Source organism: Myotis yumanensis, unplaced genomic scaffold (genome assembly GCF_028538775.1).
Source record: "Myotis yumanensis isolate MYYU_CA2020_CCGP unplaced genomic scaffold, mMyoYum1.0.hap1 SCAF_14, whole genome shotgun sequence".
Taxonomy (NCBI): Eukaryota; Metazoa; Chordata; class Mammalia; order Chiroptera; family Vespertilionidae; genus Myotis; species Myotis yumanensis.
The window spans coordinates 34,072,572-34,097,654 of record NW_027223765.1 but is presented as its reverse complement, the minus strand read 5'-3'; the positions used below and the strand labels follow the sequence as shown (position 1 = coordinate 34,097,654).

General features: G+C 35.8%; 1 protein-coding gene across 3 annotated transcripts in view; it reads left to right on the top strand.

Moving 5' to 3' along the window:
* The window catches only part of PPARG (peroxisome proliferator activated receptor gamma), a 130,979-nt gene that overhangs the window by 65,722 nt on the left and 40,174 nt on the right, over nucleotides 1–25,083 (top strand). For 2 of the 3 annotated variants that reach the window (XM_070433614.1, XM_070433613.1), the window contains exons 3-5: nucleotides 18,191–18,418; nucleotides 19,825–19,994; nucleotides 23,710–23,848. In XM_070433614.1, the coding sequence (XP_070289715.1) occupies nucleotides 18,199–18,418; nucleotides 19,825–19,994; nucleotides 23,710–23,848 (529 nt within the window). In that variant the 5' untranslated portion in view covers nucleotides 18,191–18,198. Of the gene's footprint in view, nucleotides 1–179; nucleotides 287–18,190; nucleotides 18,419–19,824; nucleotides 19,995–23,709; nucleotides 23,849–25,083 lie in introns of those variants that run through there. The other variant, XM_070433612.1, reaches the window with a different exon arrangement.

The following is a 25,083-nucleotide window of genomic DNA, read 5'->3' as shown; positions in this document are numbered from 1 at the left end:
AACAGAGTAGTGCCAGCCAATTCAGGCCTAGTTCTTTCTGTGTTTATTCCCACCTCTCCCGAATATTTGGAAACTGATGTCCTGACTCATTGGTGTGTTCACAAGTTCTACTACCACAAGTCTTTTTCTTTTAACGGATTTGTCTTTTGCAAGAAATAGACAAAATATCAGTGTGAATTACACCAATTCCTATTCCATGCTGTTATGGGTGAAACTCTGGGAGATTCTCTTATTGACCCAGAAAGTGATTCCTTCGCTGGTACACTGTCTGCAAGCACTTCACAAGGTAAAGTCCATTCCAGATATGGCTGTGGGGTACTTCGGGCATTTATAGAAGGTTAAAATTGCTCTTGTAGTTTGTTTTCTAAGTTATATTTGTTATAATTCTGTTATGTGTATAGTGCAGTATTTTAATGCTTAGTTTGCTGCTATAGTGTTTACTTATAAGAATATTCAGAACTTTAAAAAGAAAACTAAACTAATTTATATTTTATCTCTGTGCATGGCTCCCATTTCTTGAATTTTAAGCATTAAAGGTAGATTTATATAAAAAGAGCTATTCATTTTATTTCCTGGATTTATATGTTTGCCAAAAATATTTAAGGTCTTTTTAGACTACCTTGAAGAGTCACTTTTTTTCCCCTTTTACTCTTATATGTTAGATATTTCTCACAGCAGTTTTTATTCCTCTTATAGCATTTTCATTCCTTTTAAAGCCCTCTCAGCATGTTTTTGTTCCACTTTGAAATCTATATATTTATGTGTACATTTTAATCTCTCCCAAAGAATTGTAAGCTTCCAGAGTGTGGGACAGAGTTAAATACTTCTTTATATTTCTTAGGTTACCTAGCATAGATCCTTATGCACTGTAGAATAGATTGTGGGGACCTTGCAGTATGTCTATTCTAAGCATCTCATTTTACACATAAAGAAAATGAGGTCTCTAAATGCCTATTTCATTCTAAATAAGTGACTAATTTTTACGTTTACATACACACACATGTGTATATATATGATTCAAATAGATAACCCATTTTTCAACATTTCTTTCTTGGATTTTGCAAAATGTAAGTTCTTCCCTTTTTTAACCTATTTTTCCATTTTAATGTTTTTTTTATTACAGTTGACATTCAATATTATATTATTTTCAGGTATACAGCAGAGTTCTTCCTTTCTGTATCTCCTACTGGAGTTTCTTACCACAGCTTCTTCTGTTTTGTATTTATTTCTATTTGTGTGTGTTTTTTCTCCTAGATGCTAAAAATAGATTGGGTTAACTAGTGTGATTCATGTTTTACAATATAAGTGCTAAAATATAAAAATTAAGTCATGTAATTCTTGAAATTATGGCTTTACAATTTAACATTTTAATTTTTCTGGAAGCCGGAAGTTCAAACGTATCAATCGCAATTTTTTAAAACATGCTTTCTAAAAAATAGTTTTAAATATTTTCTGAAATACTATTTAATTTTATTGTATGATTTGACCCAATGTATATTTCTCTCATCTGAACCTCTTAAAAAGAAGTTTAGTTTCATTATATGATATGAAAGTCTGTTATTCTATTTTTATGCAAGCCATAAAATTATTGCTATCTTTCTCCAGTTATTGATTTAGTTGGTATCAGTGCAGAATGGCCTAGCTATACTGTGAAACAGTTCTTGTGTCAAAATTTGATAGTTTTGTCTGTTTGAAATTAATATGTCCACAGTGCAGTACAACAAATATTTTAGCTTTAACTGGGGAACAAGTACTATTTGTGGTGAGGGATAGTTTAAGTTAGTTTTCATTCTATACAAATCTCTTTATTTTTGTGCCTTGAATTTGCCCTGGATTTAATTTTTTTTTTTTTGAGTCTCAAATCTCCTCCCAGAGAATAACCCAATACTTTTCTTCCTAACTAACATGGTACAGAATAGAATGATTACAATTAAGAAATTATATATTGTACCAATAATTTAACTCTTGTTTTATATGGAATCTGATTACTTCTATTCATAGTGTTTTTCTGTTAAAAATATGAGGTCCTAAAGGTCAAAGACCTGTGGTTAACTTCTATTGTATTTTATAGATTACCATGAAATACTTATTCTACCTTTGCCAAAACAGACAAACTTGAAAATAAATTGGGAATATGATTATTATTAACTATTTGAGTCCAGCAGAGATGAAACACTGTAGAGAATAGGTGTTTGGTCTAGACACAGTAATTAATGTTGATGTTCCTTCTTCCTCATCATAGACAAGATGGAATTGGGAGTTGTTACACGTAGCTGGGTCCTGCAATTGAAGAAAAAAGTGGCTCATTGAGTGTGAATGACCCAGATGTCCAGCTGTATTGGTCATATTCATGATATTAAAAACTCTATGTAGCCATTATGCCCAAAAAGGACTTTTCCACTTTTTTCTGGGCTCCATGAGCATTGTGACCCACTTTATCTTATTCCCCTTTCTGTTTTCATCATGATCTTCTCAGGCAACCCCAAGTAACCCCATGATGGCTCTGAAATCACTTCCACTAGTAAAAATTGGCAAGATTGAAGGGAAGCTTCCACAAACTCAAGCTGAATATGCCTTCTGCTTTCAGTGCCAGACTTAGTCCTATGTGAATTCTCTAATTTTAAGTTGTTGCACCAGAGCATTGAAAGATGATGACACACTTGTCCTTTGGAGCTGATTGAGCAATGGAAATATGCCTTAGAGACATGACAAATGCTGCAATAGATGACTCTTGAAACGAGAGTCTCTCCTGAGATAGGGGTAAATGATTGATTGCCCATCATTTTTTACTGAGGGAAACTTAAACTGTGTCCATGTGACTCCAGGCAACTGTATACTTGGAACCATTTTGGTAATTGACCAAAGTGTTCACCTTTCCAGAAGTTCCAAGGGACCAGAAGTTTGAAGGGACCGATGTAGTATCAGAGGATGAAACCACCCCAACCTTGTCTTGGCCACATACTTTCTGTGTGAATTTGAGCAAATCACTTATTCTCTCTGCCCTCCATTTCCACACATAATTAACAGAAAATACAGGGTTATTGTGAGGATTAAATGACACAATATTTATGAAAGTACATCTGAAGCCATATATAGAGTTTATTGTTTTGGCCTTGTATTAATCACTTGTGGATAGAAGACTTATAATCTTCCTAAATGCCTAAATTTGAAGTATTTTAAGGAATATGGGGGTGGGGGGGGCTGCGGAATCCTTTATGCACCAAAATAAGTGGCAGTTTTGAATGAAATGAGGTTTCTGCATAACATCCCATGAATGTGTTAATAAGGAAATGATCAAAATTAAAGAAAGCATCTTTATGTCTTTTTTTTTAATGGAGGAATTACCTCCCACTTTCATTAACATTTGTCTATGAAAAGATTGAATTTCCAAAAGTTGAAATTATTTTTGGAGCCTAAATGAGAGTGATGATTGCATGTTTTCTTCTCAGAAACATTGAAAAACTGTCTTCCATTATAATGTTCTCTATATGATGAAAAGTTAGGTTATTGACACCACCCTGAATTTCATAATCTAACATGTAATAATAATTCAGGGCCTTTTTCTAGAATTTTACTGTTGTCCATATTAATTTTTTTTAGTATGGCTCTAGTTTTATCATTTATTTCTGATTTAACTATTCAAATCTCTCTTCTGGTCACCAGGACTTAGAGATCTGGTAGATTTCTAGACTCTGAGAATCTCTTATTTTGAAACATGGTCATTTTTCTTGTTATTTCCTCCAAATTATGAATTATAGGAAATAATCAAAACAAATGTTATTTATATTAGATGCTTACAAGAAGACACAGCATTTAAAAAAAATTATTTTCCCCTACCAGCCCTCAGGAATACAACTTGTCTTGAAAACTATCTGACAGCAATTATCCATTTAAACTGTTAATTAAGGTGCATCAGTCATTAAATGAAAACAATTTTTATACATTTGAAAGAGGTTTTCATAGGTTACTATCTTTGTCAGCATTCTCACTTATAACTTGAGTAAGATCACCTCGAGGAAATTCTAAAATCATCATACCTCTTTGTAAGGGACATATTCTTTGCTTCAGAGAAAATGTGAGCTAAGAAAATTTCTTCATTGTATTAGATCAACAAAAGTGACACAAGGTTTCTGTTACTTAAGGTACCTTTAGATGCCCTTAAATTGGGCATTAGAAAGTTGTCCAGCAAATGCTTCCTGTTCATCTGCTAGTGTTGAATATTTGTGAAAATATGTGATAGAGAATGAGTCAGACTCATTTGGATGGAGCTAAGTTTCTATAAACCTCTACCAGATTACCCTTTTTTGTAGACAGAGTTTGCACCTCTGACTAAATTAGAGACACGGGAATTGCACATGTACCTGATAGTAACTGCAATCCAACTCTACAACCTCGAATTGAGATCACATGGCTGTTTGAGTACACAGTTTTTTAGACTCATGTAATTTTTGTTTGAATAAGGGATTGGCAACACAAGATTGAGATTCCCACAGTGGGGAATTACTTGCATTATAAAGTAAACTTAAAACAGTCAACTGCTAATTACCTACATGTGAATTATCCCTCACTACTTCATGCCGGGATTTCTGTATGGCTTTTAGCTGACCTTCTAAATAGGAAACTCTCAGCCAGCCAATCCAATTTGCAAAATAAGTGGCCCTAAAAAAACAGCCTTCTAATAAGTATTGAGCACCTACTATAGTGGACACTGAAGTCTAAACACCTTTGCCTGGCTTTCAAAGCACTTTATAATCTGGTTCCACTTTATCATCTTATTTCCCTAAAAACCCTAGTGATTGGCCTGGGATTTAATAGAACTAATTTCATTATCCCAAGAATAAGCCATATTCACTGTGGCCACCAAGCCTATCACATTCTGGAAAGCCCTTCCTAATTCTTCCATCTTTTCAAATCCTCCTGTCCTTCAAGGTCAAGTTCAAGTAATGTCTATGCTGTGAAGCATTCTCTGAATACACTACCATTGATGCTGTCCCTCTCCTACAAACTGAAAGTATGTCCAGAATATGTCTCCTATCCTCCTTCCACTGCCACCACCCTGATCCAAGCCTGGATTGCTATCCCAATCTCTCAAGAGGTTTTCCTGCCTCTGCCCTTGTCTCCCAATAGCCTTGTCTCAGCCCACCATCCAAAGGGATTATTTTTAAAAGTAAGTCATTCTGCTCAAAACCCTGCAGTGGCTCCCCACGTCACTTATAACAAAAGCTCCCGTCTGCCCCACAGCTCCCACCCCACCCAGTCACTTCTCCGTCCCCTCTTGTATCTATCTGCCCTTTACTCACTCTGTTCCCACCACACTGGCCTCCTTGCTGTTCTTCCAACATTCCACACATGCTCCTTGCCTTAGTGCTTTTGCTTCTTCTGCCCTCTTAGCTGACTCTCTCAGCGCCTTTTCATTTTTGCTCAGATCTTACCTTCTAGGGAGGACTACCTTGACCCCCCTATTGAATTATCTATTCTCCCCACTGCCCTTCCCCTCCCCCTGCTCTACACTTTATTTCTAAAATACCCTATAATGTATTTATTTATTTATTGCATTTATTGTTTATTGTCCACTTTATCCCACTAGCATATCAACCCCACGAGGGTAGAGATCTTTGCCTACTTTGCTTCCCACTGGTATATACCAAATGCCTAGAACATGCTCTATGAATAGCAGGGCTTATTAATAGTTGTTAAAGTGAAATAATAAAATTCTCTAACCTTTTTGGTCTGTATCACATTATTTAGCCCTTAATTAGAGAAATACCTGATATTATTTTCTGTTTTATATGTTCCCTAGGCTAAATTATGTAGTCAACTGAGGGTAAGACCCAGGTTTTATTCTCTTCATTATTTCACAAATATCTAACAGCAATTTTCAACCTTTTTCATCTCATGGCACACATAAACTAATTACTATGCAGTACACCTAAAAATATGCTATATTTTTTGCCAATCTCACAAAGAATATAGGTATAATTTTGATCCATTCACACTGGATGGCTATTGTTGTGTTGGCTGTTGTATTTTTATTTGACAGTCTAAAGGAAAAGAGGTCAGTGCTTCTGACTAAATAGTCAGGGTATTGCATGTTTTAAAAATTCTTGCTGCACACCAGTTGGAAATGGCTGATCTAACACATAATAGGTATCTAATAAGCTTTTGTTGACTTACTAATACAAAGCTGATCTCCTGCTTTACCTTGGCAGCTCCTGAGGTCAAGCACTGGAATGTATTTAGTAAGTACAAACAAAAGTTTAGTGTAAACTAAATACTAGTCTAAAACCAATGCTAATATAAACAAACAAACAATACTAAATATGCTAAACACAGGTACAAACATATCTTGAATTACCTATTGCTTACAGTTATTTGCACCATGCCCTTTCATTGGTTTGAATATCATTAGTTGAGTATCTTTCAATGTTACTTTGAATGTCATAAATTTGTGAATTATCCAAATGCCTGGCTTCTTCTGCAAGTCTGCCTACTTTTTTTTAAATTCTTTATTGTTTCAAATATTACATGAGTCTCCTTTTTCCCCCGTTGACCTCTCCCCTGCCACCCCCACCCCCAAGCACAAGCCTTCAGCCCCCTACTGTCTGTGCCCATTGGTTTTGCTCATATGCATGCATACAAGTCCTTTGGTTGATCTTTTACCCCCTCACTCCCTACATTCCCTCATAAGTTGTACAGTCTGTTTGATGCTTCTATATCTCTGGCTCTATTTTTGTTCATCAGTTTATGTTGTTCATTATATTCCACAAATGAGTGAGATCATGTGATATTTATCTTTCTCTGACTGGCTTATTACGCTTAGCATAATGCTCTCTAGTTCTGTCCATGCTGTTGCAAATGGTAAGAATTCCTTCTTTTTTACAATGGCGTAGAATTCCATTGTGTAGATGTACCACAGTTTTCTAATCCACTCGTCTGCTGATGGGCACTTAGGCTGTTTCCAAATCTTAGCTATTGTAAGTTGTGCTGCTATGAACATAGGGGTGTATAAGTCTGCCTACTTTTTTAAACTTCTAGTATTCATTTAAATTTCCAAGAGACTAATTTTCTAACAGTGCTAAGAAAAATAACTTATTTAATTACTAACTAATATTCAACATTTAAAGCACTTAGAGCTATACCTGATATGTAATAGGTGCCTAACAAATGTTAATTTTGTCTTCACACACTTAAAATGTAAGTTACCACTTTGGGATAATACAGGTTTTTATTATCCATGCTTTCTAAAGTTTTCTATTATCAGACTTATTGTTTACCCTCTTATAATCTTTTCCTTAGCATTTTTCAAAACATTTAGATATTATCTGATATATATTATTAATCATAGTTCCAGAAGAATGAAAGGTTTAATTTCTTATTTTGGCAAAGAGCCAATGGCAAAACTTAGTAATAGAACAACAGTTCTAGTATTTTTCAGATGTTCTGAGCATGTGAACACAATGGCTCCCCTTGCTTCTTTTAATTAAGTCACTTCTTTTGGAAAACGTAAAATAGTTATTGCTCTTATGTTTTTGCTTGCATTAGCAATTAAATATTTTTAATGTAAGATCATTGGATATTATTTTGCTATTGTCTTGTACTTTACATAAAACTCTGCCTTTATTTTAGTGTGTGTGTTTTTTTTAATTGTAAGCCTGTTATATTAGATGTCTGGACAAGTTTGCTTAGTTGACTAAAATATGATGCTAATAGGGACCAAAAGTGTGCATTGGACATAAGTATGGCCAGAGTTACATAGAAATCTTTGTCATTGATACAGGCCACATCTCTAGTCAATTACATGATACAGATAATTGACCCAGGATAAACCAATTCAATTTGCAAGTGTATGTCCTATGTAAAATCTATTCATCTTTGATATTATATTCACTTATTTGTTATCACTTAAGTTGTTATCAGGTAATATAAGGGGCATGCTGGATGATAGAGACAGGTATCTTTTCCTTATAATATTTTTATCAATAATAATTCAAATCCTAATCATCCCACTGAGCCCTCATAATTCAAAAGCCATATCTACCGTGAAGTTATTCTCAATTATTTCAGAACGCGTTAGTCTCCTCCTCCTCCCTATTTCTAGAGCACTTATTGTTTCTATCACTACTTTGATCTCTATACTTTTATTAAACATCTTTCACCTTGGTAACTTCTAAAGATCAAGAACTATAATTGTAATGTATTTCTTGTGAGGCCTAAAAAATACCTTGAACATAGTATTAAACAATTGGGTATCTTGATTTGAAATGGTTTTGATTTTATATTACTGAATAAGCATAAATTGAGATTAAGATATTGAGAAATAAAAATTCCAAAGAAAGTGAAACAGGGAAAGCTTTTAAAAAGAGAAACACCAGAATAAAATATAATGATAATTCTTCTAAGAAGCAAGGTTTTTAAAATGGATTGTTGATCCATTTATTGACAAGATCATCTTTTCCCCAGTACACTGAAGTGGCATTTTTGTCATAAACCAGATGCCTATGTAACTGTTGGATTGATTCTGGACTTGCTCTTCTGTTGCATTGGTCTATTTTTTCTATTTTTGCACAAATTAATATGTTGTCTTAATTACTGTAGCTTTATAATTGGGCTTAATATCTGGTAGTAGAGTCCTCCAGCATTGTTTTTCTCTTTAAAGTTGCCTTGGCTATTGTTGGTCCTTTGAATTTCCATAGAAATTTAGACTCAGCATGTTAATTTTCACACAAAAATGGTAGGATATTGAATAAATTTTTTCTGAACCTATAGATAAATGTAGAGAGAATTGGCAGCGTTACAATAATGAGTCTTCCAATCTGTGAACATGGTATATTTAAATATTCTTTCATTTTTTTCAATAATACTTTTGAGTTTTCAGTGTAGAGATCTTACACATATTTTGCTAGATGTTTTCCCCTGGGTATTTGAGGTTTAATGTTATTGTAAAAATCATTTTTAAATGTCATTTTTATTTGTTGTTGGCTTACACAATTAATTTTTAAATATTGACCCTCTTTACAGCAACTTTGCTAAATTCTCTTAACTGCAATGTTTTTTATACAATCACATCATGTGTGAATAATATTATTTTTCTTTTTTCTTTTCTTACCCTCATGTCTCTTTTCCCCTGGTGTATTAGATAGGATTTCCAATATATTGTTATTCCTGATTTCAGAAGGAAAGCTTTAAATATTTTAGCATCATACATGATTGCTCCTTTAGGTATTTTGTTTGTTTTTTATAAATATTCCCTATCAGATTAATGAAGTTCCCTTTCCTTCCCAGTTAAGAAGTTTGTTTTTTTTAAATCATGAATGAGAGTCAAGTTATATCAAATGCTTTAATATAGAATATTTTTGGTAATGCTATAATAGCTCAGGAGGAAGGTCTAAAATATGAAAAATGTTTACTCTGGACATTTTAATATCACATTGTAAAATATTTTAAGATAGTACGTAGTATTACTTGTTAAAAAACAAAAAATGGGCCAATAACCACTAGCCATCTGGCTACATCTGTTTTGACACTTTTGTTCTTAGCGTTTGTTTCGCTTACGACCATTGTCTTCTCATTAACAGTGTTTGGCACAGTAAATTGAAAACAAAAGAAGAAAGAGAAGCATAGTGTATCACATAATTTTGCCAGACTAAAAAACTCTAAGTAAGATAGTGCCTTTCCCTTCTATGATAATTTCAAGCTATTAGAGGTGCTTCGGTAGTAAAGCATTATGTAAAACCTCCTACCCATCCTGGTTGCAGGAGGTCCTTTACAATGTTTGAGAGATGGACACACCAAAGAGAAACAATACTTTGGCAGATATTTAATGGTTTCCTCTTTTTTGACTAGTTACAAACTTCTGGAGCATTCTTTTTATTTTTTTCCCTTTCCATTCAGTCTCCCTCTCTCATTTTTATTCCCCTATCACTGCAAAGCCAAAACCAAAATGTGAAGAGGGAGCTAGCCAGGAGGAAACATTCCAGTTCCTTTTTTCTGACCTAAGCACTATTCTTCATGTGCTAGCAGGCAAAGTAGGGATTTTCTGCTAAACCAGAGCAACTAACTGTTCAACAGATTGGGCCTGCATCTTAATTAGGTTATGAATAGTGAATCTCCCTTTAGAAACATGTAAAGATAGTTTCAGCAGAAGAAGCAAGCTTAACTATAGGGAGCAAGAGGACATGCATTTCCAGCTAAGGAAGAAGAAATGGAGGAGGGCATGATCCTGTCATCTTGTCTCCTGATATCTCAGGAGTGGATTAGGCAAGCTATCTAAACAGCATGTGGCCATACAAGAGAAGCAGGTACATATGGTAAAGGGCAAATATGCAAAGGATGATAACTGTATGTTTAGGAAACGAAAAAAGTTACAAACTGCAACATAGGTTAGACGATTATTTCACAAACTGTATTCCATCAAATGTTAAACTTCTCAAATATTGCGTACTGTGCCCTCTACTCTCTTGTATTTTCTCATGAATTATTAGTCTAAGAAGTCCCACAGTAAACCTATTTAACCTTACTTGACTAGCATTTCCTAAATTTACTTGCCCACCAAAATTTTTTTTCTTTTTAATTATTTTAAAAGGAACATCATTAACATATGTATAACACAGTTGGGGAAATGCCAGATAAGACTTAGACTTTCCTGGCTACGAAAGAGCAATTAAGCAATGGAATAAGTAACCAAGAGAAGCTGTGTACTCTCCTTTTCCAGAGGCCTTTAAAACAGGACATCTGTTTTAGGCGTAGTCCTGTTTGAACAATGGGACTATACTGGTGTTTCTTCCTCTTCCTGTCCCCTAGTGGTAGCATTGGAGGCTTTTAGTCCACCTTTTACATGATTCTAGTACTTTGGTTATTAATAAGTGCAAAAATGACCACTGTTACCAATAATTATATTTATTGAGGACTTATTCAGTGTCTGGCCCTCTGCCAGATACAGGAGACAGAAAACCTGGATTCTTAATCAGCCTCTAACCAACTGTGGGCAAATCACTATGCCTCCTTTTCTTCATCTGTCAAATGAGGAATTTAGGTTATCTCAAATAGGCCATTTCTGCTCTAATATTTCAGGATGATTTTTGTCTCTGGATAGCAGCTCTTAAAATGGGAGAAGAATTTAAAAATTCTGAGGTCAATTTACACTGCAAAATGATTTTCATGAATCAATAAGGAGGGGCTGGATAAATAAGTTGGAACTATATTTACGAGTTCTAAGGTATCAAACTGAAACAAATAAGAAGATATTTTAAAAAGTCATTTATTGCCTACCCGGTTTGGCTCAGTGGATAGAGCGTCGGCCTGCGGACTGAAGGGTCCCAGGTTCGATTCCAGTCAAGGGCATGTACCTTGGTTGCGGGCACATCCCCAGAGGGAGGTGTGCAGGAGACAGCTGATAGATGTTTCTCTCTCATTGATGTTTCTGGCTCTCTATCTCTCTCCCTTCCTCTCTGTAAAAAATCAATAAAATATATATATTAAAAAATAAAAAGTTATTTATGGTCTCTGAAAGGGCACTTTCAACAAGACCACTAAGTTTTAGAGAATATATGAAAGGCTTTTTTCTGGCACCTATTATTGTTGCACAGCTTAACACATCTGTCTAATGAAGCTTTTATTTGAGAATTATTCTTCAAAGTACATCCCAGCCTCCTGTACCTGATACAGCAAATGTATTCAGTTTAGAAAGTTAAGTGTGCAGCCTTGAAGTTTTAAATCATCTGGGTAGGTAACCCAGTTCTACAATTTAGTAACTGTGTTCTTGGACAAATTACTTACTTCCAAATCTGTGCCTTAATTTCCTCTTCTTTAAAGAAAATTATAAGTGTACCTACCTCATAGGGATGTTGTAAAGATTAAATGGGATGATTCAAATGCTGTATTTAGCACAATACTTAGCAAAGATTTGGGGTTCTATTAATATTAGCTAATATAATTATTAACACGTTAAGCGCCCTGTCAGTCACCGGTAACTCACACTATACTTTCCATCCCGAAGACAAAACAGGCTGGGCGCTTAACGTGTTAAGGACATGCAGCATTTCCCCAGATATTCTAATAGAAGTTTTTCTTTTCATAAGGGACAGCATAAAACACCAAAGGGAAATTAGATAGTTCTGGTGCTTGATTTTATAATCTAGCATCTTTTCTGACCTGCTGCTTCCATACTCCCAAATAATGCTGCCTTTCAGATAAGAGAAGTTACTTTATTTTTGCATATTGGTTGTATTTTTGTTTGAAGTGCTTTGTACTTTGGAATATTGTGTAAAGTCTGCTCACTGACTATAATATAGTTTAAAGCCAAGTTTGAAGGTCTAAGATAAAGGTCACATATTCATGTCCTTCCTCACAATGTCTGCCTAGAGACTTTGGCCTTCTTGAAACACACTGAAGGTTGTGAAATTGATAGATACACCCTGATGCAACACACTCCTGTCACCCAGCTGGAAAGTTAAGACACTGTTACTTATCCCTGAGAAGGGCTGTTGTTCATCCTAATATTTCGCTAATTTATTCTTTCATGGGTAATTGCATGGAGTAACAAAAAACACCTACTCAACTTACAGCTTGGCAGAAACAGTAGCTTATGTTTTCTAGAGACCAAATTAGAAGCAGGTTCCCTGGATCCATCTCTAAGTCAAAATAAAATAAAATGTCTAGGGAACCACTGTGCCTCCCAGTAAACATGGTCCATGAAATAATATTGTTTAGGTCAAGATGTCCTAGAATAAGAGGACAGGGAGAAGGAAAGGGGAGGGAAAATATGTATTTGAGTAATATGTTTTCATAGAAACGAACAAGAAAGCTGTTTTTCTTTCTTACTTTGTCTTTTCTACATAGAAAAAGCAAACAAACTTTGTAGGACCCTAATCTTCCTCCTGCAATTATCCAAAAGAAAAAGAAAAAGAAAAACTGAGTATACATTGTGGAGGGAAAGGATTTTAGCTTAAATTGTATTTTATTTATAATATTGAAGATTACCATCTTTTCTGGGGAGCTTAAGTCTTAGCAAGACTAAAACCATTGAGAAAGTACCTTTATTCCATTTTCACAGAAAAAATGAATACTTATCTACTTTTCTCTATAAAATATGCTCATTCAATTGGCAAGCATTTAGTAAACAACTGTGCATAGGACTAAAGGGAAAACAGAATAGTAAGACACTGTCCTTTTGCTCCAGAACTTGAAATTGAATGGTGGAGATATTTATCCAAATAATTATATCAGAGTTAAAGACAAGTACAAAATGCTGTGGGAATAGAGAAAATGGAGAGTATTTTTAGGTTGGAGCATTTATGGAAGGTTTCATGGAGAAAGTAGCATTTGGACTATTATGGGATTTCCTACTATTGTTGGAAAGACAGATTGTGAAGTGCAGCAGTGAGGATAGGAAGAAGATAGAGCAGCCTCAGCATGAACAAAGATGAACAGACTAGAAAATGCAGACCATGTTGAACGTGGTCAGAGTAGAATATGCCTAACCAACCACAGGCTGTACCAAGAATGGGAGTGAGGGGTGGGATCACTAGGGGAAAAGATCACTAGTGAAAAAATTAAGTCAAGGCCATGTCAGGGAGCGCCTTGAATGCCAAGCCAGGACATTTTAATTTATTATGTAGGTCACAGCTTCTCCTGCTTTCCCACTAATATGCCCTTAGTAGAAGAGGACAGCAAAAACATAGCATTCTTGGGGTGGGAATGAATAGGTGGACGTTCAGGGCAATGAAACTATTCTGTATGATACTGTAATGGTGGGTACATGACATGCTTTGGTCAAAACCCATAGAATGTGCAACACAGAAAGTAAACCCTAATATAAACTGTGGACCTTAGTTAATAATAATGTATCAATATTGGTTCATCAATTAGTAACAAGTGTATCACACTAATGCAAGTGTTAATAATAGGGGAAATCCAAGTTAATAATAGGGGAAATTGTGAGTTTCGGGGGTGAAGGGAAGGGAGAAAGGGGAAAGAGTATATGGGAACTCTGTACTTTCTGTTCAATTTTTATGTAAACCTAAAATCACTCCAAAATAAAATCTTTTTGATCTTTAAATCCTCACCCAAGGACATTTTCATTGATTTTTAGAAAGAGAGGGAGAATGGCAGGGAGGGAGGGGGAGTGAGAGAGGGAGAGAGAGAGAGAGAGAGAGAGAGAGAGAGAGAGAAAGACTGAAACCTCTGGCATGTGCCCCAACTGTGGCTAAGGATCAAACCAGCAACCTAGATATGTACCCTGACTGGGAATCGAACCCACGACCATTCCGTGTATGGGGACAACGCTCCTACCAACTGAGCCACACCAGCCAGGAAAAGTCTATTATTTTTTGAAGCCCTAGCTGGTTTGGCTCAGTGGATAGAGCGTCGGCCTACGAACTGAAGGGTCCTGGGTTCGATTCCAGTCAAGGGCATATGTCCGGGTTGTGGGCTTGATCCCCAATACGGGGGCATGCAGAAGGCAGCCAATCAATGATTCTTTCTCATCATTGATGTTTCTATCTCTCTCCCTCTCCCTTCCTCTCTGAAATCATCAATAAAAATATATATTTTTTAAATCATGTGTTCATGAAATATACAAGTACAATTTTTTAGGAGTTTCATATTATATCTTTAAAATAACATGAATTTTATTCTATTCATTTATGCTAAGTGGGCATTTTAAGATTAAAATTTTCCCCAAACTTTTCATTAAAATCCATGACCCATAAGGATATGATTCCTGTATTAGGAAGCATGGCTTTGGTTGACAGGGAGTCACTGAAGTCACATTGAAAGTGAAAAAAGCCCCGGCTCGGTAGCTCAGCTGGTTGGAGCATTGTCCTGTGCACCAAAAATGATTGCAGGTTCAATTTCCTGCCAGAGCACATACCTAGGTTGTGGCGCGTATGGGAGGCAATGGATTGATGTTTCTCTTTCACATCAAAGTCTCTCTATCTCCCTCTCAAATCAATAAACATATCCTCCAGTGAGGATTTTTAAAAAAAAAAAAAAGTGAAACAAAACTAAACCAGTAAAATGATGAGCAACTAATTTTTCTTGCAACACAGATATTTTTGCATCCTTATTTTTATTTCCCAGTGTTCATACAGAGGCATATACAGTACCTTTAACTCACTTAGTGAACCTTTATTTTGTTTACAATAAGTATAATGAGAAGTAGTTGATAAACCAACTTTTATGGGTAGTGCAGTTGAAACAAGAGAGATATATTTAGATATGAAAGTAATTTATACTAAGAAAAATGTGAAATAAGCCTGCTGAGGAGATGGGCAAAGTAAATGGAATGGCTTAGGTTAGGTAGGTTTAGATGTATTTTATTGATTTCAGAGAGAGGAAGAGGGAAAGAGAGATAGAAACATCAATGATGAGAAAGAATCATTGATCGGCTGCCTCCTGCATGCCCCACACTGGGGATCGAGCCCGAAAATCAGGCATGTGCCCTGACCAGGAATCGAACCCTGATCTCCTGAGTCATAGGTGAATGCTAAACCACTGAGCAACATCGGCTGGGCTTTTTTTTTTTAATTTTAGAGAGAGAGAAACATTGAAGTGAGAGAGAAACATGGTTCAGTTGCTTCTCATATGCGACCTGACCGGGGATCAAACCTGCAACCTAGGTATGTGCCCTGACCAGGAACTGAACCAGCAACCTTTCTATGCATGGGACAACACTCAACTAACTGAGCCACACTGGGCAGGACTAGATATATTTTGAGACAAAGAATTCAGTTTGATGGGTGCCCCTGTCATTGAGAGCATAAACTTTTGACGAGATGTCATTGAGACCCAGCATGACCTTCAAGCTATCACCAGTGCACATTCCTCTTTTTGTTGTGTAGTGTTTACACTGTAACACAGATAACTTAAGGTTGTTTGGGTACTTATTTATGTAGATATTCAGAATGTGAACCCAAACTGTGCCTAATGATTCCTCATGGAGCCACTGAAGCACATTCACAGGACTAGGCTCCTCATTTGTGTTTTCAAGGCACTTTGTTTTTCTTATGAAGACCACAACTGGAATCTTTAACCTCATGCAGAACTCAGCCTTTGAGAGTGAATTCCTTAGCTCTCTGCTTGCTGGGAAAATACAAGACACCCATTCCCAGATATCCTTAGGAGAACAGCTCTTCCTGCATAAACTATTTTCATCAATGAGAGACTATATACAGAACAGGGTTTCTGGGTCAGTCTTGAGTTTGAATTCTCTACTTACTAGCTGTTGGACACTGGACAAGTCACTGTACTTTGTAGTCCTAGCCTACTTGTCTCTAAGTGGGGATAATATCTCGGGTTACATGAAGTAAAAGGTAGAATTCGTCTTTTATGTGCAAGGTACTCAAATATTAGTTTGTTTTCCTCTTTTCCTACCTTTTATGCTAATATTCCATCAATTCATTTAGTATTTAAAAATAAATGTTTAAGGAGAACCTACCATGAGCCAAGCAAGCTCTTTGCTAGGAGATAGGGATATAATTGCAAATAAGACAGGTAAGCATATGATTTCAGGTGCCCTAGAATTTTTGAGCAATTCATTTCTTTGCCTCTAACAGCAATCTCAAATTCTCACACCTCTCTACTGGTATTTTTGACCAAGGAGTTAACATTTAAAATACTTGTGACTGCCCTCACCTCAGTGGATAGAGTGTCAGCCCAAGGACTGAAGGGTCCCAGGTTGGATTCCAGTCAAGGGCATGTATTTTGGTTGCAGGCAGATCCTTCAGGCACAATTCACATGATCTCTGGCCCCAGGGCAGCATGTAGGAGGCAACCAATCGATGAGTCTTTCTCACACATCAATATTTCTCTCTCTCTCTCTCTCCTCCCACTCTCTTTAAAAAGATTAATGAAAAAATATCCTCACCTTAGGTGAGGATTAACAAAAAAAATAAACACATAAATAAATAAACAAACAAACAAACAAACAAATAAATAAATAAAATACTTGTGACTGCTTTTTTGGCACCACTTTAATAGTGAACTGGTTTCAGGTAAACCGAGTCAGACAGGTTCCCATTGTGTAAAGGTTTAAAGTTTACCCACTTGAATCACTCACAAATCCACATTAAATACTTAGAACCAAAATCTCTGAGGGTTTTATTTCACTTACTGTGACCACAAAACATATTTAGAAAAATGCATGTGGCATCTTAAGCAGGCAATTCATGAAACAAGTTATTCTGTGGCCTTAGAATCCATATCAGTGTTTTTATCTTTGTGTTGTTGTGTTTTTTTAATGTTTCCTTGTTTTCATTTTTGTTTTGTCTTGGGGGTGGTTTAAAATGAATTCTGGGCCGGAGTCTCATTTTAACATTCCCTCATTGATATTCAAATATGTTTTACATATCTCTAACCTCTCTGTTCTCAATATGGGGAATGCTTTCTCCTCTTTAAGGAAAACTGTATACACAGAAAACATAAATATTTGAGTGTTTTCATAGCACAGAAGGGATTTCTCTTTTTTAAAAGATTCATTTTGGTGTTACTTTTAAGAATAAAATTATGTTATAATGCAGTTAAAGAATAAATTATTTATGTATATATATTTTTATTGATTTCAGAGAGAAAGGGACAGGAAGAAAGAAAGAGAAATATCAGTGATGAGAGAGAATCATAGATCAGCTGCCTCCTTCACACCCCACACTGGGAGTCGAGCCTGCAACCCAGGCATGTGCCCTGACTGGGAATCGAACAGTGACCTCCTGGTTCATAGGTCGACACTCAACCACTGAGCCACGCAGGCTGGGAAAGAATAAATTCTTATCTAAATTTAATATACCAACTTTCTGTCGCACAAAAACATTATAAACATGAATAGAAAAGCAAAATTTTCATCCTAAAGAGAAAACTATTTAGGATCTCTAATTTCAAGAAAGTAAATTTGTCCCAGAACTCTATGCTCTTTAAAAATTAACAGACTTGATAATGAGGGCAGGGCTGTCTGCAGGACATTTTCATGGAGTACACTGTACATGTTGATACTGTTACAGGGTTCTCCACTGTGATATCCAGCTAAGCGATGACTTCCTTTAATAAAACATATTGGGCAGCACAAAGAAGGTGGTTGTGTTCTCTTCTCCAGATGAAATCACATTACCAAACATTCTTTCAGTTCCCTTTCTACATATCTTTAGAGGATTGCTCTGTCCTCCAGGACCAACTTCATAGCTATGCTTTTTTTCCATTTCAGAAATTACAATGGTTGACACAGAGATGCCATTTTGGCCCACCAACTTTGGAATCAGCTCCGTGGATCTTTCCGTAATGGATGACCACTCCCACGCCTTTGACATCAAGCCCTTCACCACTGTTGATTTCTCCAGTATTTCCACTCCACACTATGAAGACATTCCATTTGCAAGAGCTGACCCAATGGTGGCTGATTATAAGTATGACCTGAAGCTCCAAGATTACCAAAGTATGATGTTTATTTTCACTTTTCAGAGTACTAAGACTAGCATTGGACTCAATAACACTGGAGCAAGTGCTCCAGAGACTAAAACTCTATAGAGAAGACATTTACCATTAATCTATTCATCCACATATCCATGAAATATTAGGTATTTACGATATACCAGAAAGGAAGGCAGTGTGTTAATCCCCCAGATCATTCTTTCCTTTGTCCCTTCTTCCTTTCTCTCCTCTTTTTTTCTTTTTTGGCTCTTCTTAGGAGCACTACCCAGTATGATTATATTGCCAGGTATATATCAGGCTAACAGTCCATCACCCAAACTTTGAATTCTTTTGAATACTTATAAGTTAATAAGTAACAGCGTGCTACCTTATTATCACCAAATTACTAAATTATAATCCAATTTTTTCTAATTCTGCCATTTGAGAAGGTTACACTGAAACCTGAACTGGTAAGGGAATTAAGCCTGTGGTTCTGTGACCCTCCAACACCCGTAATACTAAAGCTCTAACAGACAACATATAGTATTTGAGACAATTAAGGTTATTTTATAAATAACACAAATTTAAATTTTGACAAGTTGGTCTATTGATAAATCTTCATACCATTAACTCAATTCACATCAAAACATCAGACTCAAGAAAAATTAAAACTGCACTTTTCGAGAAAACAAATTTCTGTGATGCTATTTCCTTGATTTTTATCTCTTTGTGTACTGATATGCTGGTTTCCCAAAGCCACCACTATGTAATTGGTAACCATTACTTGACAATAAGAACTTCCTGTATTTCTAGTGTGTTTTTTTAAGATAAATAATATACTTGGTTATATTAATATGTGTGGTTTTCAGTTAGAGCCTAATACGGAAATTTAATAGCCCTATTCTTAACCAGTGGGAAAGTAGTCCTTAATTTCTATAGGTTGTTTCACTCTCTATCAAAGATCATTTTACAAACCACCTTTTCTGACTCAACACTGATGGTAACCTGGTCTCTTATTTTTTATGTTCCTTCTGTGTGTCTTTTGCAAGAGTGGTTTAAAAATATTTCTAAAATGCAACATTGAAATTAAAATACACAATTTAATATTGTGAAAATGCCAAGTACAGCATATTACATAGTAAAATAACCTTGATTGTCTCAAATACTATACTAGTATATGGGGTGCTGGAGGGTCATAGAACCACAGGCTTAATTCCCTTCCCAGTTTTATTTATACATTTGAAGCTGAAAGATGCTGTGACTTGCCCATGCTTACCAAGCCTACTTTTCCTATGGTCTTTTCATGTTCCATAGTGGTTCTACACTTAAATAATAAAAATATGGCATTAAGGTGTACCATAGTGACTGGCCCTATTGCCTTTTTAGTATTGTTTTTCATGTAATAATGACCTCCCATTTCTCTATACACAGATGCAATCAAAGTGGAGCCTGCATCCCCACCATATTATTCTGAAAAGGCTCAACTATACAATAAGCCTCATGAAGAGCCTTCCAACTCCCTCATGGCAATTGAATGCCGTGTCTGTGGAGACAAAGCTTCCGGGTTTCACTATGGAGTTCATGCTTGTGAGGGATGCAAGGTAAAAAGTAATTTTCTTCTTTCTTCAAAGAATTTGTTGAAAATTTACCTATTATTTCATTTCCTATTGCAAACATATGACAAGGAATTGAGATAAAATTGTCAAACTTTTTTTAAAACCCACTACTCAAATAATATAATATTTGAAAACCTAAGAAAATGAATAAAAGCAGGGATACTTTGCCTCACTTTTCTTCCTCCAGATTGGTTCTAGAAGGCACTGATCTAATTTAATCCTTATATCTTGCAGCTTTTGTTTTTTTAAGTGACTTGATCAAGGGATCAAGGCAAGATACTGATGAACTGGCCCAAAACCCAGATTTCTAAATTTTCCAGTATTGGTTTTTCACTGTACCATGTAATATTTTATATATGTAAGGCTTGACAGATCTAATAGATAGGTAAATAGATAGATAGATAGATAGATAGATAGATAGATAGATAGATAGACAGATAATCTTCATTTGAGCCTTAGAACAGTCCTATAAGGTTGAGCTTATATATGGCCACTAACAGATGTAGAAATTATGAATAAGTGAAACTTTCCCATGGTCATCCATTAGTAAATGGCAGAGCTAGGATTCCTAAACCAGTGCTCTGTGTTTTCTTACTCCAGCATCAATTGAGTCATGTATTATTATGGGCAGGTAAAGAGATAGAACTATTTTGGAAAGCAGATACTATTTCTCTTCACCTTTTTTCTTTTTTTAAAAAAATATATTTTATTGATTTTTTACAGAGAGGAAGGGAGAGAGATAGAGAGTTAGAAACATCAATGAGAGAGAAACATCGATCAGCTGCCTCCTGCACATCTCCCACTCGGGATGTGCCCGCAACCCAGGTACATGTCCTTGACCGGAATCGAACCCGGGACCCCTCAGTCCACAGGCCGACACTCTATCCACTGAGCCAAACCAGTTTCGGCTCTTCACCTTTTTTCTTTGTGAAAAGGGGAATTTTGCAAAGTTCAAATATTTAGTAATATTATGCCCAAGCATTAAAAAAATTTTAATCAACTCATATTTTCACATGTAGTCTTTTAAAATAATTAATTTTAATATACTAAGTGAATAAAATAATAATAGAAAAGTTTTTATTTTTTAAATATATTTTTATTGATTTTAGAGAGGAAGGAAGAGGGAGAGAGGGAGAAGCATCAGTGATGAGAATCATTGATCAGCTGCCTCCTGCATGCCCCCTACTGGGAATCGAACCCCCAACCCGGGCATGTTCTCTGACCGGGAATCAAACCATGACCTCCTGGTTCATAGGTTGATGGTCAACCACTGAGCCACGCCAGCTGGGCTAGAATAGTTTTTATTATATACTCCAGGGTTTAGAATAAGTTGTTCATATTTACCTTATAAAATAAATGTTTAGCTTTTATAAAATTTTAAATATTTTGTATTTTGTATATTTTCTAAACATAATATTATAAATATTTATCTTATAAAAATAAACACTGCTTATATTATATGAGTCAGATTTAATCCAGTGTTGGGCTTTTTTACTCAGCCCTAGCCAGTTTGCTCAGTGGTTAGAGTGTCGGCCCATAGACTGAAGGGGCTCGGGTTCGATTCTGGTCAAGGGCATGTACCTCAGTTGCAGGCTTAATCCATGGCCCCAGTTGGGGCACATGCGGGAGATAATTAACCCATGTGTCTCTCTCACATTGATGTTTCTATCTGTTTCTGCCCCTCCCTTGCACCCTCTCTAAAAATCAATGGAAAAAAATATCCTCAGGTGAGGATTAACAACATACACACACACACACACACACACACACACACACACACACACATATATACTAGAGGCCCGTTGCACGAAGAGATTCGTGCAATAGACCTGCCCTTCCCCTGGCTGCTGGCACCGTTTTTCCTCCAGCACCCGGGACCCAGGCCTTCACTCCGGCCACAGCGGAGAAGCCAAGCTTCTTCAGCCTTCAGTCTTCACTCCACGCCTGTGTATGCAAATTAACTGCCATCTTTGTTGCGTTAATTTGCATACTCATCCGATTGGCTGGTGGACATAGCAGAGTGACACCAATTTGCATGTTTCTCTTTTATTAGTATATATATATATATATATATATATCCTTTAGAATAATAAGTACACAAAACTATTTTCTGAAATTGTGACGAATACATCTCCAGCTCACCAGTTCACAGACTTCACAATAATCATGAGTAAATTGTTGAAATTGCACATTATTTTATGGACTCTGAAGTAATAAATAAGAGTGTTGTTGAAGAGTTCCTTTATCAGTAATATGAAGAAACTTTGTAGAAGCCTTCTTCATCCAGTGGCATAAGATACCATCCTTGCCCCCACAGAGCTCACAGTTTTAGTTGGGCAGTGGAAGAGGAGCAGGAAATAAACATAAATATAATAATCAAATTGTATAGTATGCTAGAAAGTCATAAGTCTATGGGGAGGAGGGGGAGGAAAGGGAAGAAAAACTAGAGCAGAGTAAAGGAGACCAATGGTTCCTGAGGGAAATGGGGCAGGGACAAGCCACAGTATTAAATAAGGTGGATAAGCCTCATTGAGAAGTTGAGGTGTTAGCAAAACTTGAAGGCAATGAGGGAAATAGGCAAATGTATATTTAGAGAAAGAGCTTTCTACATAAGAGAAAGAAGTAGAAAGTGACTTCAAGGATTTGGGCTTGAAAAAGTAAGAGGAAGGAGTTATATCAACTGGAATTGAAAAGCTGTAGTGAAGCAAGTCTGTAGGGGTAAGATCAGGACTTTAGTGTTGGATATGCTGGGTTTGAGATGGCTATTAGATTTCCAAGTGAAGATGCCAAGTAAGCAGTAGAACATACTTGTCTAGAGTTCAAGATGGAAATGTGGAGAAAATAGAAATGCACATCAATGACAATCATATTAGTTTAGTGCTTTTTGTACCAAACAGGACCAGATAAATTTGGAAGAATTAAAAACTGAGTTTCATGAAAATGAACACAATAGAAATGAATAGGAATACTCTGAACAAAAATGTGGAGTTAGAAAACATTTCTGATTAGAATTTTTTTCAAGACTTTCCAAAAAATATAAATATTGCAGCATTCAGTTAGTCTCAAATTGACATATTTGCTTTTTTAAGGTAGCAGTCGATTTTCTGAGGATTTATATATTATTTCTCATGCTATTTTCCATTATCTCTTTTTGTTTGCAGGCTACAATGATTATGGAACACACACATTTTCAACTGCATAAATAAATGAAACCAATTCTGCAGGAAATTATGCAACATAGAGAATTCCAAAAAATTATCCACATGTGGATTTTTATTGGCCCTGATAATGTATTAGGATGAAATGATTGTAACTTTGCCAAACTGCTTAGCACAATTATAAGGGCTTGGCATGCTGTTGGAATGGTTTGCAGAGAGACTGAACTGATTACATGGTGTTTTATTTGCATTACATTAAATCCAGAGCACTTCCTAGAGCATGCTGAAACCCAAATGTAGAGCCAAAATACATTGAATGACATTAGTTGGATGTGGTCATCTTCTAAGAGCTAAAACAAAACACTGGAAATAGTCTGGTTCTTTATTTTATAGCAAAGAAAATTCAGTTGCCTAAAGTCACCAGGGCCAGAACTGTATGAAATACCCAGGCCAGTGTGCCTTTAGTCATATGTTGCTGCTTCAATGTGTCATAAAGACTTAGAATTTACTTCTTTTATTTTTTTTTCATTATCTTTTTGCAGGGTTTTTTCCGGAGAACAATCAGATTGAAGCTTATTTATGATAGGTGTGATCTTAACTGTCGGATCCACAAAAAAAGTAGAAATAAATGTCAGTACTGTCGGTTTCAGAAATGCCTTGCAGTGGGGATGTCTCATAATGGTAAGTGAACACTTAGCACCACATACTTTATTATTCCCTTATGGCTGCCAGATCAGTAGATATGAAGGCCGTTGGTGAAAATGTGCACAGTTTATCCACAGAATGCCAGATTTCAGAATATAGCGTACTGACAAAGCATTTCTCATTTAGATGTGAGTTTTTAAGCTGTTAGTGCAGAATCCTCTCTGGTTGGGCATCTGCCATGATGAGAGAAAAGACTTGAAAATCTGGGGAAGTGATGGAAATGACTATAGTATTTTAAAACAAATGTAAGGATAGTTGTGATTTTTTTTATGTTGCTTTAATAGTATTAAAAACAATTATACTTTACTTCTGTGTATCAGTAGTTTCTTTCTAATTTTAATGTAAGAAAATCTTGAATATGGAACTTTAGGTGGCTTCTCAGAATTTAGATGTGTGTTTTTTTTTCCTCTTCACTATGCAAAGATGAGTGTAGGTATGGCAGTAACTTTGACTTTGAGCAGCATACAAACTTGTGGATAAAGAAATATTTTAAAGTTCCACAAAACTTCAGTGTCCATAGACACATAAGAGAATAAAACTTTCTACTTTTTAAACTCATATCAAAAACCAAGCTTATGATTTAGAGTGTCTACCTTGGGGAAGAATGTAGAAGACCTTGTTTTCATGAACTGTAGAACTAACTCAGTAAAATCATGGAAGATAGGCCTGTTTGAAGAAATAGTTCTTGATTTCTGTTTAGCTCTGACTGGTTAACTAGCTCACAAAACAAATTTTGACATAATAATGTTACTATATTTTTCAAGTATTAGTTTTTTAAGAACTCATTATGAGCTCAAGAAATGTAAAATGCAAAGTGATCAAATTAAATCCAAAGTCTCATTTCGTTGGATATCCTGTTTTTTCTTTCTTTCGCCTTTATCTGATATCAAAACTGATCTGGTAAGAGGATAATCTTTAAGTCAGTCTTCATCTGTAAGAACTCCAAAGCATCTGTGAAAATTAAATTTTTGCTCCATCATGCTGATGTTTGGTTTTCACAGTGGAAATCATCAAGATATTTTGGAATCATTAATTGGTTGATATTTTACCCTTTAAAAATAGTTTACAAAATTATATTTTTATCATTAATATTGGTTATTTGCTCTAAAGGCAAGACAGTGTCGCTCAGGGGCTGAGCGTTGACCCATGAACCAGGAGGTTGCAGTTTGATTCCTAGTCAGGGCACATGCTGGGGTTGTGGGCTCAATCCC